Source organism: Bactrocera neohumeralis, chromosome 6 (genome assembly GCF_024586455.1).
Source record: "Bactrocera neohumeralis isolate Rockhampton chromosome 6, APGP_CSIRO_Bneo_wtdbg2-racon-allhic-juicebox.fasta_v2, whole genome shotgun sequence".
Lineage (NCBI taxonomy): Eukaryota > Metazoa > Arthropoda > Insecta > Diptera > Tephritidae > Bactrocera > Bactrocera neohumeralis.
Window position 1 is genome coordinate 54987511 of NC_065923.1, and position 12745 is coordinate 55000255.

At 35.5% G+C, this 12745-nt stretch overlaps 1 protein-coding gene across 3 annotated transcripts in view; it reads right to left on the minus strand.

Moving 5' to 3' along the window:
* LOC126762279 (peroxisome biogenesis factor 1) overlaps nucleotides 1-12745 on the minus strand; it is a 36348-nt gene that overhangs the window by 20872 nt on the left and 2731 nt on the right. For all 3 annotated transcript variants that reach the window (XM_050478933.1, XM_050478934.1, XM_050478935.1), the window contains 7 exons: nucleotides 9457-9571; nucleotides 8349-9392; nucleotides 8177-8292; nucleotides 7659-8115; nucleotides 7386-7582; nucleotides 7120-7319; nucleotides 529-952 (listed from right to left, as the gene is read on the minus strand). In XM_050478933.1, coding sequence (XP_050334890.1) covers nucleotides 529-952; nucleotides 7120-7319; nucleotides 7386-7582; nucleotides 7659-8115; nucleotides 8177-8292; nucleotides 8349-9392; nucleotides 9457-9571 — 2553 coding nt within the window. The remainder of the gene's footprint in view (nucleotides 1-528; nucleotides 953-7119; nucleotides 7320-7385; nucleotides 7583-7658; nucleotides 8116-8176; nucleotides 8293-8348; nucleotides 9393-9456; nucleotides 9572-12745) is intronic.

Here is a 12745-nt window from a genome sequence, read left to right on the forward strand (position 1 = left end):
CTGACGAAGGAAGATAATACCAGAAATATTTTGAAGTTAATTCTTTTGCAGGATCTAGCGCAAATCTAGTGCATTTAGGGTTTATTAAACTAATTCCTTTTGAAATTGAATTCGAACAGAACGGCAATAGCGGGTGGACGAAGGTCCAGAGTTTTTCCAAATTTGATGTGCTCTTCATCATTTTGCGATTTTATTATCAGTTATACAGGTAAAATTAAAATTTTGATCTAGATTTTTTATATTTTTCCTTTCACAAAATGGGCACTACTATTTTCAAGAACAGGAACATTTCTTAATTTTGTTTTTGAATAATTCTTGTTAGCATAATATACAATTATATTAAAAAGTAAAACTGTGTATATACATAGAAATAGATAGAAATTACTTTTTAGAGATGTAAAATTCATAGTTTGTATTTTTAACTTGAATTTTGTGTTTTATAGTTAGAACCCACCGGCACTACTATTTCTATGAACACAGCTGTATATGTACATGCGTTTTCTACTATAATATATAACATTGACTTACCTCATGTGCATATTGGGATAAAGCCTCCTTGACCGAAATCATGTTAGCCGAGGTTAGTATGCTCTGTATATCAGCGCCGGTGTAGTTTTGAGTACGACTGGCGAAATAATCAAAATCAACGGAGTCATCTAAATTCAGAGAAGCTGATAGTGCTTCGAAAATGCGCACACGTGCCAAAGCGTCGGGAAGACCACATTCAACTAAACGATCGATACGTCCTGAGCGTAGTAGCGCTGGGTCAAGGAGTTCAGGACGTGAAGTGGCAGCAATTACAGTAACGCCTTGCAGACTCTCAACACCGTCTAGTTCTGTCAGCAGTTGATTTACTACACGATCTGTAACACCTGTTGAATCGTGACCACGTTTCGGTGCCAAGCTATCAAACTCGTCAAAAAACAGTACACAAGGTTTGGCGCTGCGGGCACTGAAAAGAAAAAAACAGAAAATGCATAAATATATGTATTGTATAGTGTAATCAAAACAAACATTTAACAATTTTATGCTTCACTTGGTCAACGACGTGTGTGAATGAAAACGCACCATCGGTTTTATCGTCCGTGATGTGGATATTTGCGCTAATTGGATTTTTTCCGTAGAAACGAATTCGCTCTCCTAAAAGCAGAGTTGCTAGTTTCGATAATTTGTGGTAATTAAAAAAATAAACTTGAAGATATTTCAAACATTGCTCAAATGTGATCAAGAGACAGCAAAAACAACTACGGAAGGGCGGCACGTCGGTGACCAAATAAAGCATAATACTCTCGCAACATGTTGGCACAGGCATACGGCTATGCAGGGAAACTTTTTAGACATTTACCTTTACATTTCATTAATTTCAAAGCATTCGCTTGTGCTTTCTTTTGAATAAAACAAAAAAGGGGCTATTTGTGCGACGTTTCTTAGAAAATATCGTAAATCTAGCGAACTGGACGCAAACCAAATGGAAATATGGAATGATTTCTGACGAGGCGATGTTTAAACTTATTGGACCTGATGGTTATCAATCAGTTCGTGGCAGAGGTGGTGAACGATTTGCAGAAAATTGCACTCTTAATACTGTAAAACATTCTTCCTATATAATGGTATAGGAAGGGGTTTCCAAATACAAATCGTTATTAATTTTAATATTGTATTAGAGGGCTCAGTGAACGCTTAGAATTATAAAAATATTTTATTGGAGGGAACGGTATCAAGCTTGGTGCCCCTAAACGAAAATGATTCAAGCCCTATGTTTTCGAATAATCTTGCTATCGCGCTAGTTCGGTAAGTTAGACAATGAAGATTTTTCACCACCATCATTTTTTTTTTTTTAATTTAAATGGTTAATTTTGACATTTAGGATTGGAAAATTAAAGGAAAATTTGGGTATTACTTCATTGGATTAGCCATTAAGCGTCCAGATCTCAATCCAATAGAGAACGTAAAGATCCTAAACGCTAAAATGTGCAAAATTAAACCAAAAACAATGGTTGAATTGAGCCAAACAATAGAAGAAGTGGGATTCAAAGCAGTAGTCGCCGAATATGTAAGCGCCTAATACAAATTCATCACAAAAAAGAGATAAAAATGTCATAAACGCTAAAGCTGACACAACAATTTAATAAAGAGATATGAGCAAAAGAAATTTTTTGTTTCAAAATTTAATATGTGCATTAATTAATTTAAAATGAAGTATTGCTACAAAAAATTATAATATAAAAATAGTTTATAGTAAGCATTAATGTCGTCACTTAAAGTCTGAAAAAAGTCAACTATTTTTGAAGGAACTAAATTCAATACTGTATGCAAAATCATGAAGCATATATAATATTAAATTGTATTATTATTATTATAATGCACCGCAAAACACTTTAAAAATAAATTTATGGGGTTATTAGAACTTTTAGTGGATATTTTTCAAGTTTTTACATCAAAATTACAAAACATTTTGAGTGCGGCTTTTTTGTATTACTTTGGGTACATACATATATGTTAAAAAACAGGAAACAAGTTGAAGTCTGTCCGTCTGTCTGTGCAAGTGACAATTTGAGAACTTGTACACGTGTTCCTTGACACAATTGCATATGAGCGTAACAGACCCTTGTCACGCCCATAAAATGACATTAAATAAAGACCTATATAGTTTCATAACTAAGCTTCAAAGTAAAATACAAAATTGAAAATTCCAGGGATGGACTGTTTTTAATAGCACCTTTTTAGGTTTAATGTATATATCTCACAAAGCACTAGAGTTATAATAATAAATTTGCTCGAGAAAAACAGTTTCGACACCTCCAGTGACTTTGCACAAATAGTACACTCAAGCTATGACATCTAATGTTCAAAGATAGTCGAAATAACATCATATCTTATCAAGTCCTCAGATGTGGTCTACACATGGTCTACACCATGAATGATATCTCATATCCCTAATATAAATATTTCCGAACCTCTGGTCAATGATTTCTTCATATTTATCTGAGTTAAATAGGGTGATCTTTATACTTATATTAAGGGCATGCATGGGAGCCTACGACTTTTAATATACCACAGCTAGTAAGATAGAAAATTTGATTGTATTATATTCAGTTTCTTCTTATTATCTACGTTGAAATGTTTCGCAAAATTTTTTAACAAAAAGTTTTCAACACCTTATTGTATTTTCTCGCCTTTGTGTGTTTTTTTTCAAACTTCGAGGTTATAAAATGTTCAGTTACACCGAACTTAACATTTCCTTACATGTTTAATAATGGGTTGTCAAAAAAGTCTTGCGGTATTTTTATTGAATTTTTTTCGTTTTTATTGAAATAGAAATGAATTTTTGGTGACTCATGCCCAGCTCTTGACCGATGGTACGGCTGCTACTATGCCGGTCTCTTTCGACCAATTCAGCGATTTTATCGCAATTTTCGACGACATTCCTTCCGGAGCGTGGCGCATCTTCGACCACCTCTACACCAGAACGAAAACGTTGAAACCATCGTTGTGCGGTGGAAAGTGCATAAATTTTATTGGCGGCTTGAGATGCATTTTTGCCTTTATCGTAGTAGTAGTAGTTATGTTTGCGACGCTATAACTCATGAACGACTTAAAAGAAACGACAATCAAACACGTGTTAGCGCGTGAAATGAGCTTTCCAGAAAGGTATAGCATGACCCGATGCGACGAATAAAACTAGAACTACGCGCTTTCAGACAACCTATTATAAACTTAAGGGACACTTTAAAGTATTTTCCTGCCTTCGATCTTTGCAAATTGCACAAAGAAGGTTCGGTTACACCGAACTTAGCCCTTCCTTACTTGTTATATTATAATTGTATATTGGTTTCGAGTTATTATTTGACAATGACTTTTAACTAAGAAACATTTAAATCAGAAAGCTTATATTTTTTAATGTATTTTTCTATAACGCTCGTAGTTTTTCCGGAAACTGAAATCAACAATTTTTGATCCTTCAAGACGAAAGCATTAACAAAGTAAGAAAACAGTATTGGCCAATCGTCATACAATCGTAGCTAATGGTCATGCGGCCAATAAAAAATATGACCTGCAAGTTACGCGCAATTTGCGCGAATTAAATCGAAACAAATGCGCGAATCCAATCGAAACAAATTCGCGATTTGTGGAAGAACAAAAATTGGCTTTCACACCACGATAACGCCCCTGCTCAAGCATATTTGCTTGTGCGCGAATATTTGGCCAAAAACACATTCCCCAGAGCTGGCCTCCTGTGACTTTTTTTGTTCTCAAAATCGAAGGAGATGCTAAATACTACAAAAATATACTTTTCAAGTGCTTTGAGGATTGGAAAAAAATCATGCAAAGTTACTTATTTTGCTTACTCTGAAGGAGGCAAATATATATTCATAAGAAATCTAAAAATCGCAATAATTTTTGAACAAACCCCGTATATATATATATGTATATATGTTTAAGATATGCCATCTCACGTCTAAAAACTGTGAAAATCGGACCATAACTTGTTAAGCCCCATACATTGAATATGTGGCCTTGAGTGTTTATGGCTGACTTATTACCGAAAATAGAGGTCAATCTGTGAAATATAACAAAGAAACTAAGAGAACTTATTTTTCTGGTGATAATATATCCTGATATATCCTGATCCTGATGAGTCAACTTGGTTTAAAGCTTCCCATTGCCCCCATATACTTAATGTATATAACGTCAACCAGAGGATCGGAATATATATATATACATATACATATATATGGTATAAAGTTAACAGGAACTTCAAAAATTCTCATATACATATATATACATATGTACGTATATATAACAAATCTTATGCAGAATTGGTCGGTCAGTGTATGTGTTATATAGAGTACATGTACTTATGTATACACATATCGCTTAAATTCCGATCCTCTGGTTGACGGTTTACAGCTTAAGGTGTTTCCCTGCAAGTTGCAAGAGTTAAAATTTTTCACATGTCCTTCTATCCCCACGAAGGTGCTCACTTGTCGGAACCGCCGATATCGGACCACTGCACACAAGTATAACTACCATACAAACTGTACGATCAAAATAATGCCCTTGATTGAAAAATTTTTTATTTAACGAAATAATTCTATGAAATTTAACGCTTTTGCCAACACCAGAAAGCATTTCCTGTGTTCAGAGCCTTGTAAACTGCGAGAGTACTAAATGTTCGATTACAGCCGAACTTAGCCTTTCCTTATGCTATAAATGTTTTTGTGGCCAAATTCAGTTTTAGTACCTCATTATTCAAGAAAGTTATTTTTCATATATACTGTATCTGATAATTACCTATCGCATAAATGTATGTATATATCTCATTAAATTTTTAAGGATTAATTAATAGTAATATATTATGTTTTGGTATAATATTTCTTTAAACATTACGTAATAACAAGACATATTCACCAATTGATTATAAATAATTTTTTTTAAATATAATACACATTTAAAAGTAGGATTCATTATTAAAAAAAAATACTAACGGCATAAAGTGAAATAATAATAAAATTTTATTTTAACATCAAATTCCTTTATTCAAATAAAAAAATATTTTATTAATTGCTAGCTATTTTAAAATTTAATTGAAATCGTTTGAATTGAAATGACATATCAGTTGGAACCACAGGGATACGCGGTATTAAAAAAAATTGGCAACTTTTTCACTGCCAAGAGAAACATGTTGCAAGAGTATAAAAACCAAAAAATGTCATTTAAAATGTCGAATTGTATTGTCCCTCAATTGACTCAAACAAAGCTTCGACGTTTGAGATGTCCCATGAAATATTATATATTATACATACTAGAGAACTCGTACACGCTATACTGTGGCTGATACATAGATGGTACTACTAATACAATCTATATGATTTCTAGTCAGCCCCTACCTTTAAAAGATGCATATGCAAATTTGGCAACTGAGGAACTATTAGTTAATGAGGTAAAGCATTTTGTGTGAAGCAACTCGTATTAGTTTACAAAAAATCTATCAAAAAGCATTTGTTGTGTTAATAATGCATTGCCTTGTTAAATTTAGGCTCAGCTTCAGGAAAGTCAACCGTTGAAAAGAGATTTGCTAAGTTGGAAAGAGGCGGAATGAGCACCGAGGACAATGAAGGCAGTGGACACCCTAAAGAGGCGAAAACTCTGTGCAAAGTGGGTGCCGCGCAAGTTCATAATCCAACAAAAACAACGAATTGCTGATTCTGAGGAGTGTATCAGTGCTTTTTAATCGTAATAAAACCGAATTTTTGCATCGGTTTGTGACAATAAAAACTTGGCTCCATCATTTCACACTGGAGTCCAATCGATAGTCAGTCTATTAGACTGCACATAATGAACCAGTCCTCAAGCTTGGAAAGACGAAAAGGTCGGCTGGCAAGGTTATGGCATCAGGCACTTGGGATGCACGTGGGATAATATTCACCCACTGATTATTGAGCCAATTTTCAACCAAATTGGTTCAGCCGCTCTTGAGTTATATAGTGTAACTAACACGACTTTTTTTTATATGTGTAAATAGTATATATGTAGATAGTATCTATATTGAATTCATTTGTTACATAAAATGTGATAAATGAGAAACCGTTCATCCGATTTTGTGCAAACTTCAACTAAACCATCTACTAAATAATAGTCCGACCAAAGCCTAAAGCTTGGGTTAAGATAGGTTGATAGCTTAAGTTCTTAAATTATAATATTACAACGAAAAGTGGCATTACTTTACAGAAAAAATGTAATTATTTACGACATCACATTAAACACCTCAAATTTAATAGTATATCTCCACTATTTAATGGATTTTATTATACATCTAAACCATCAATTCAATCACTCTATCTATTAAAAAAAACCGCATCAAAATCCGTTGCGTAGTTTTAAAGATTTAAGCATACATAGGGGCATAGGGACAGAGAAAACGTAAAAATCTGCCATTGAAAACAAATTAACTAACGAGAATCAACTAATACGCTGAAAGAGAAAATATGTGAAAGTCTCGGCAAAAATTCTCGCCAGGAATGATTAAATACTATTCTTTCAAAACAAAAAAATATTAGCATATACATATAAAAATATCAAATAAATGATTTAAACAGAATGAATTAAAAAAATTACCGATTAAATAGGTTGCGTACGTTCTCTTCACTTTGTCCAATATATTTAGCCAACAGTTCGGGACCCTTAACGGATATTGTGCGTAAATTCCATGAACGTGCAATTTTAGATACAAGAAACGTTTTACCAGTCCCAGGCGGACCATACAGTAAAACGCCAGCCTGATTGCGAAGCGGAGAATTTTGGAAAATGCTTGGGAACTACAAATAAAAATAGTGATTATGAAAATTTATTGATTGTAGGGATATAAAAGGACTTGAACTTACTCGAGATGGCCACATCAACACTTCCTCTAATACAGAAACAACTGGCTCTAAGCCCGGCACTTCTTCAACCGCCAATTCCTCGAGATTGTCATCGTCATTAACCTTTTGATGGTTCTCAATACCTTGAAGGCAATAAGAATTCGTATTCGCCAGTGAATCGATTAGGAGTTCATTTGTAAGAATCGGATGCGTTTTACCTGTTCACAAACACATATGAAAGAAGTTTAAGTGTGTATACAGTTAATAAAAAATATATTATAACAATGAATTAACTTATTCTATATGCGTAAAATATAGCACGTTCAACCAACTGTACTAGATCTCCTTTATTGTAGCCTTCAGTTAGGTTTGCAAATTTGCACAAATCTAATTTGTCCGTTTCGATATGACTGCAAAGCTCTTGAAGTATCAATTCTCGTCCCTCACGTTCCAGGCTAGGTAATTTAGTTACATTTTGAAAAAGATGGCGTCCTCGGGGCGAATATAAACGTTTATTCAAAGCTTGAAGCTCACTTACTGTCGCGATTACCGAAATGGGATTGTTACTAGTATATTGCACAATTAATTGGTGTACAGTATCGGCGATTCGGTTGTAATATTCGCCATCCTGTGTTGTTTGATCGCCTGCAAAATGAGCTAGTACATCGAGGTTTTCCAGCACGACAATGGAAGGTGAATTTTGCAAGCAGGTTGTAAATATACTACGCAGGTCTTTTTGTATTGATTCAGCCTGTAAGTGCGAAAATTTTACTAACAACACATTCACAATTTTCTCATTTAAAAAGTCAAACCTTTCTTCCTTTACTCCTCGAACAGTAAAATATATCGAAAAAACAAAAATAAGGCTTCTTCACCAACTCATCTAATATTCTCTCCACCACTACAGTTTTTCCCGTACCAGTTGCACCTGTGGAATAAGAACTCTAAACTAAATCTATCTAAATGAGTTTGTTGCCAATTAACCTGCGATAAGAATATTTCCTTGTCTCAGTATTGCATTCTTTGAATCCAAGCACAAGTTCATTTTTAATTCATCAACCAAATTAACAACGATTTCATCAAATGCTGGCAGTTTTATCAAATCTTTAACACTTAACGGCGAGTTCTCTTGGGGTTGTACTTCAAGCATCTCGTCAACTTTGCGAACCAAATCGGCAGCATAAATTTTCGACTCTTTCAAAAATTGCGAATCTATAACGCAATACCGAAAATGTTCAGGCAAAATGCCGATGGTCACAATTAGATTATCCTCTAAGCGTACAACTTCATCCTGATTTAAGAGCATTGGTGATTTATTGGTTCTCTCTATTACATAACGTTTAAAGGCATTTTCAATAATTTTATAATGCGTTTTCTTTTGTGCGAACAGTTCTATTTTCTCTACAAAATTTACAACAGCCGCCTTTTGCTTAAGTACTACTTTCTCCATTTCTTTTAAATTCAATTTCTTCATAAGATTCAAATTAACCTGAATGCTAGTGTGGGCAGTGTACTGTTGTTCATCGTCGGCCAACACACATACTTTTACATAATATTCCTGCTCACTTGGTGTTTTCATAGAGTATACGTTGTTCAATTCCAAAAATTCAGGCCAATTACTTTTACTCAGATATACGTCAGAAATTTGGGAATTTTCCTTCCATTCACCACTAATAGCGCGAAATTCAAAAGTATGTGTACTTTCCCGACGCAAATCCTTTTTCAAACGAATAATTTTATCATTGCGACTCGATTTCGCTATTGACTCTGAGCGAGATAACTTTTTAATATTAGTAGTTGTTGTCGAACGTACCAAATGGGGATCGGAGTTTTCTTCAGTCAAGTTGCGAATCCGAGCGCTGGTGCGGCTTCGACTCAATTGACCTAGTTCATTTATGTTTGAATCGTTGGTGTCCGACGAAGCACCATTACTGCTACCATTCGTAATATCCTTATACAGATTCGGTGCTATCACCAACTCTGTGTTGTGATCAATCCGGCCATACGAAACAATTGGTCGTACACGATCTGTAAATATTTCAAAAACGTTATTTCGAGACACTCAGTATTATTTTTTTTACCTTTTACTTACCTACTGTTAAGGCCACTTGCATTGATTTGTTTATCCATATTATAAGAATTTGTGTAGAATTTACAATGCGAATTTGTTCCAAAACACTATTCGAAATCTTTTCACCGCTTAATTCCTAGTGAATAAAAAATGCAGAAAGCCACATTAGACTAGTGCAGAAGCCTTTGAAAATGATTGAAACCCATCGGAAACGAAAGATAAAATGACAAACATTAAAGGAAAAATAATTTACCGATAATCTGTGGTCGGGAAAAGGAAGAGGAGGGTCGTACGTCCAGCAAAACTACGACTCCTTAAGAAAAAAGTTATATGGCAATGTTATAGTGAAATCGTCATTAAATTTAGAAAAGAATATAGTATGTTTGGGACATAAGGTATGTTTTCACCAAATTCGGTGAAAGGAATACAACTTTTAAAGAATATAAATAAAAAAAATTTGATTTTTTAGCTTTTTTCTTAACTTTTGAGGTTATGTGAAGAAGTCGCCACAAAAATTTCTTTTCCTGACTTAAGTTCATCCTTATCGCCTGTTATTTTATCTTTTGTTTCTGATGGATTGCATCCCACTATGATTTTTTTTCAGTTTTCAAAAATTATCTACCATAGTCTATATAGTATAATAAACGAAATGATATAAATATACATATGTATGTATCTATATTTAGAATTGAAAATATTTTATTTTATTTCAAACTCATAATACTTCATACAGAATTTAGGGTTAAATTCAGTCATAATAAAAACGTAATAAAAATAAAAAAACGACTTGATTCTGATCGTTCAGTTTGAATGGTAGCTATACCTATAGTGATCCGATCTGTAAAAATTCTTCGGTGATCGTTTCTGATTTTGATCGTTCAGTTTGTTTAGCAGCTATATGCTATAGTAAATCGATATCGGGCGTTCCAACGAATGAGCAGCTTCTTAGAGAGATATAGGCGTATGCAAAATTTCAGACCGACATCTCCAAAACTGAGGGGCTAGTTCGCTAATATAAAGACATATGGACAGGCGAGCAGGCAGACGGACACGGATAAATCAACTTAGCTTATGCTGATCATTTATATCTACACTTGATCACCATTTTGCACAGTTAACTGGGAGAGTAAATTACCCGTGCAAAAAACAGATTTTCATATAAAACTGAGCAATTTACCCGAAAAATCCGTCAAAAAAAAATAAATCTTATTTTTGAGGATTTACACAATTAAAACACAAAACATTATTCGCATAATAATATTCGGTTTGCTGTATCGGGATAGTCGTAAGTCGTCGACTATTCGATCAATCGCTCATTTTCGACTATTTGGTTAACCGTTCGTTGTCGACTATTTGAATAGTAAGCGTTCAACTTCTACAAATTTTTTTACGTATATGTTTATAAAAACATTGCAGTATACTTAGCAAAAACCAAAGGTTGCTTGAATTTCAAACAATTTTAATTTATTCAAATACTTGCAGAGTAACTAATCGAATAGTTGCAGCAGAACGAGAACATCTTGATCGTTCCATCAATTTCGGTATTTGCCGTTGCCAATGCGCAAAGGACCATAAAATTTTCTCAAAAACCTTTCTCTCGAACACTCCTATGGCCGACTCATCAGATGATGCCATATTTCATGCCTCTGCGCCATATAGCAGGACGGGGGTGATGAGAACCTTGTAGAGTTTGATCTTTGTTCGTCGAGAGAGGACTTTACTTTTCAATTAAAGGGTGATGGACGAAATCATCTACGACTTCAAAGTTATGACTATCAACAGTAACCTGTGAGCTAAGTCGAGAATGCGATGACTGTTTGTTTGATAACAGGAGATATTTCGTCTTATCCTCGTTCACAACTAGATACGTACGCTTCGCTTTCTTATAAAGTGAGAAGCAGAACTAAGGACCACTGATATTAATATCATCGGCGTACAGCTGTAAGAGTGTACATTCTACGAAATCACACGATATAGTATCTTTGTCTGAGACCTCGGTTGGTATCAAACGGCTCGGAGAGGTCCATCCGATCCTCACGGAGATTTTATTGTTGGTTAACGTCAGCTCACAGAGCCGTATTAGCTTTGCGGGAATACCAAGGTCAGACAGTTCCTTTTCAGCAGAGGTGGTGTATGTCAATCTTCCTTTCACGGGTCTTTTCCAAGATCGACGGTATCGCACCAAAGGGAAAGTGGGGTTGGGTTTGTATGGCATAAGTTGAGTATGTTGAGGTCTATTCTGGGTAGATAGGACTTTAACCCAGAACGAAGCTGAACTAGGATCGCTCTTTTTCACGCAGCAGTTCGGGCTCTTGTTCTTCGATTGGTTGTGTTTGGACCCCAAGTACGCTATTCACTGGGAGGGAGTCAGTGAAGATGGTAATAGCTCCACTGTGAACAGCGTTCAATGCCTGTTGAGAATTAGTTATATATCGTCGTTATTCTTTAAACAGGTGGCAGTGGTGCGGCGTAGTTAATAACCGTTACTGGGACAGTTCTCTCCCAAGGCGGTTTTTGGTTGAGGCGTGGCTTTTTGGGCGTTTATGACGCTAAATGCTATGGTAGTACTGTACACTTTACGGAATCTGTGCTGGTTTTTGGCTAGGCTCAGCCGGTGGGTGAAGGTCGGGAGTAGCAAAGCCTCAAGTGTTTTCACTGCTGGGAAAAGGATAGTTATCGGACGTTAATACTCCCGTGAATTGACAGGCTTCACAAGTTTCAGTAGTAGTACCACCCTTCTGATTGTGGTCAATGACAGATTGAGCACCTTGAAGAGGTAATTTGTTGACGGCACTCAAAACCTCCTAATAGTCTTTTAACATTTTGCGCAACACATTTTTTCGCTTTATCCACCGAAGGGTGCAGTATAAATTGTCGGCTAAAGTAGCTCGCCCACTTCTTCGGGTCCGAAGAAGTTTGACCGTCGAATTGGATTTCGACACGATTATCTTCATGTCTCTTCGGATTGGGCAAAGATTTGCCCGTATTCCAAAGTTTGCTCACTCCGGCGGAGAGATTGCACGGAAGTCAACTTTACCCATATCATCCGCTTACGTTGATTTACCAGTTGTCAAATCTCAAAGTTGAGATCCCTAAAGAGTCGGGCTTGCTTGCTAAGACTGCTGCTTCAGCTCGGAAATTGGGATGTGTATATTAAATATTCCGTGCTCGACATCGCCTGACCTTTTAGCTATACCCTGACGTTCTAGGGTAGTATCCCTGCGGTCGATGTCGTCGTCGATAAGATGATACTGCACGGTGCGGTGCTAAATAAAGGCTAAGCCACCACCACTATCTCTATCGAGATATC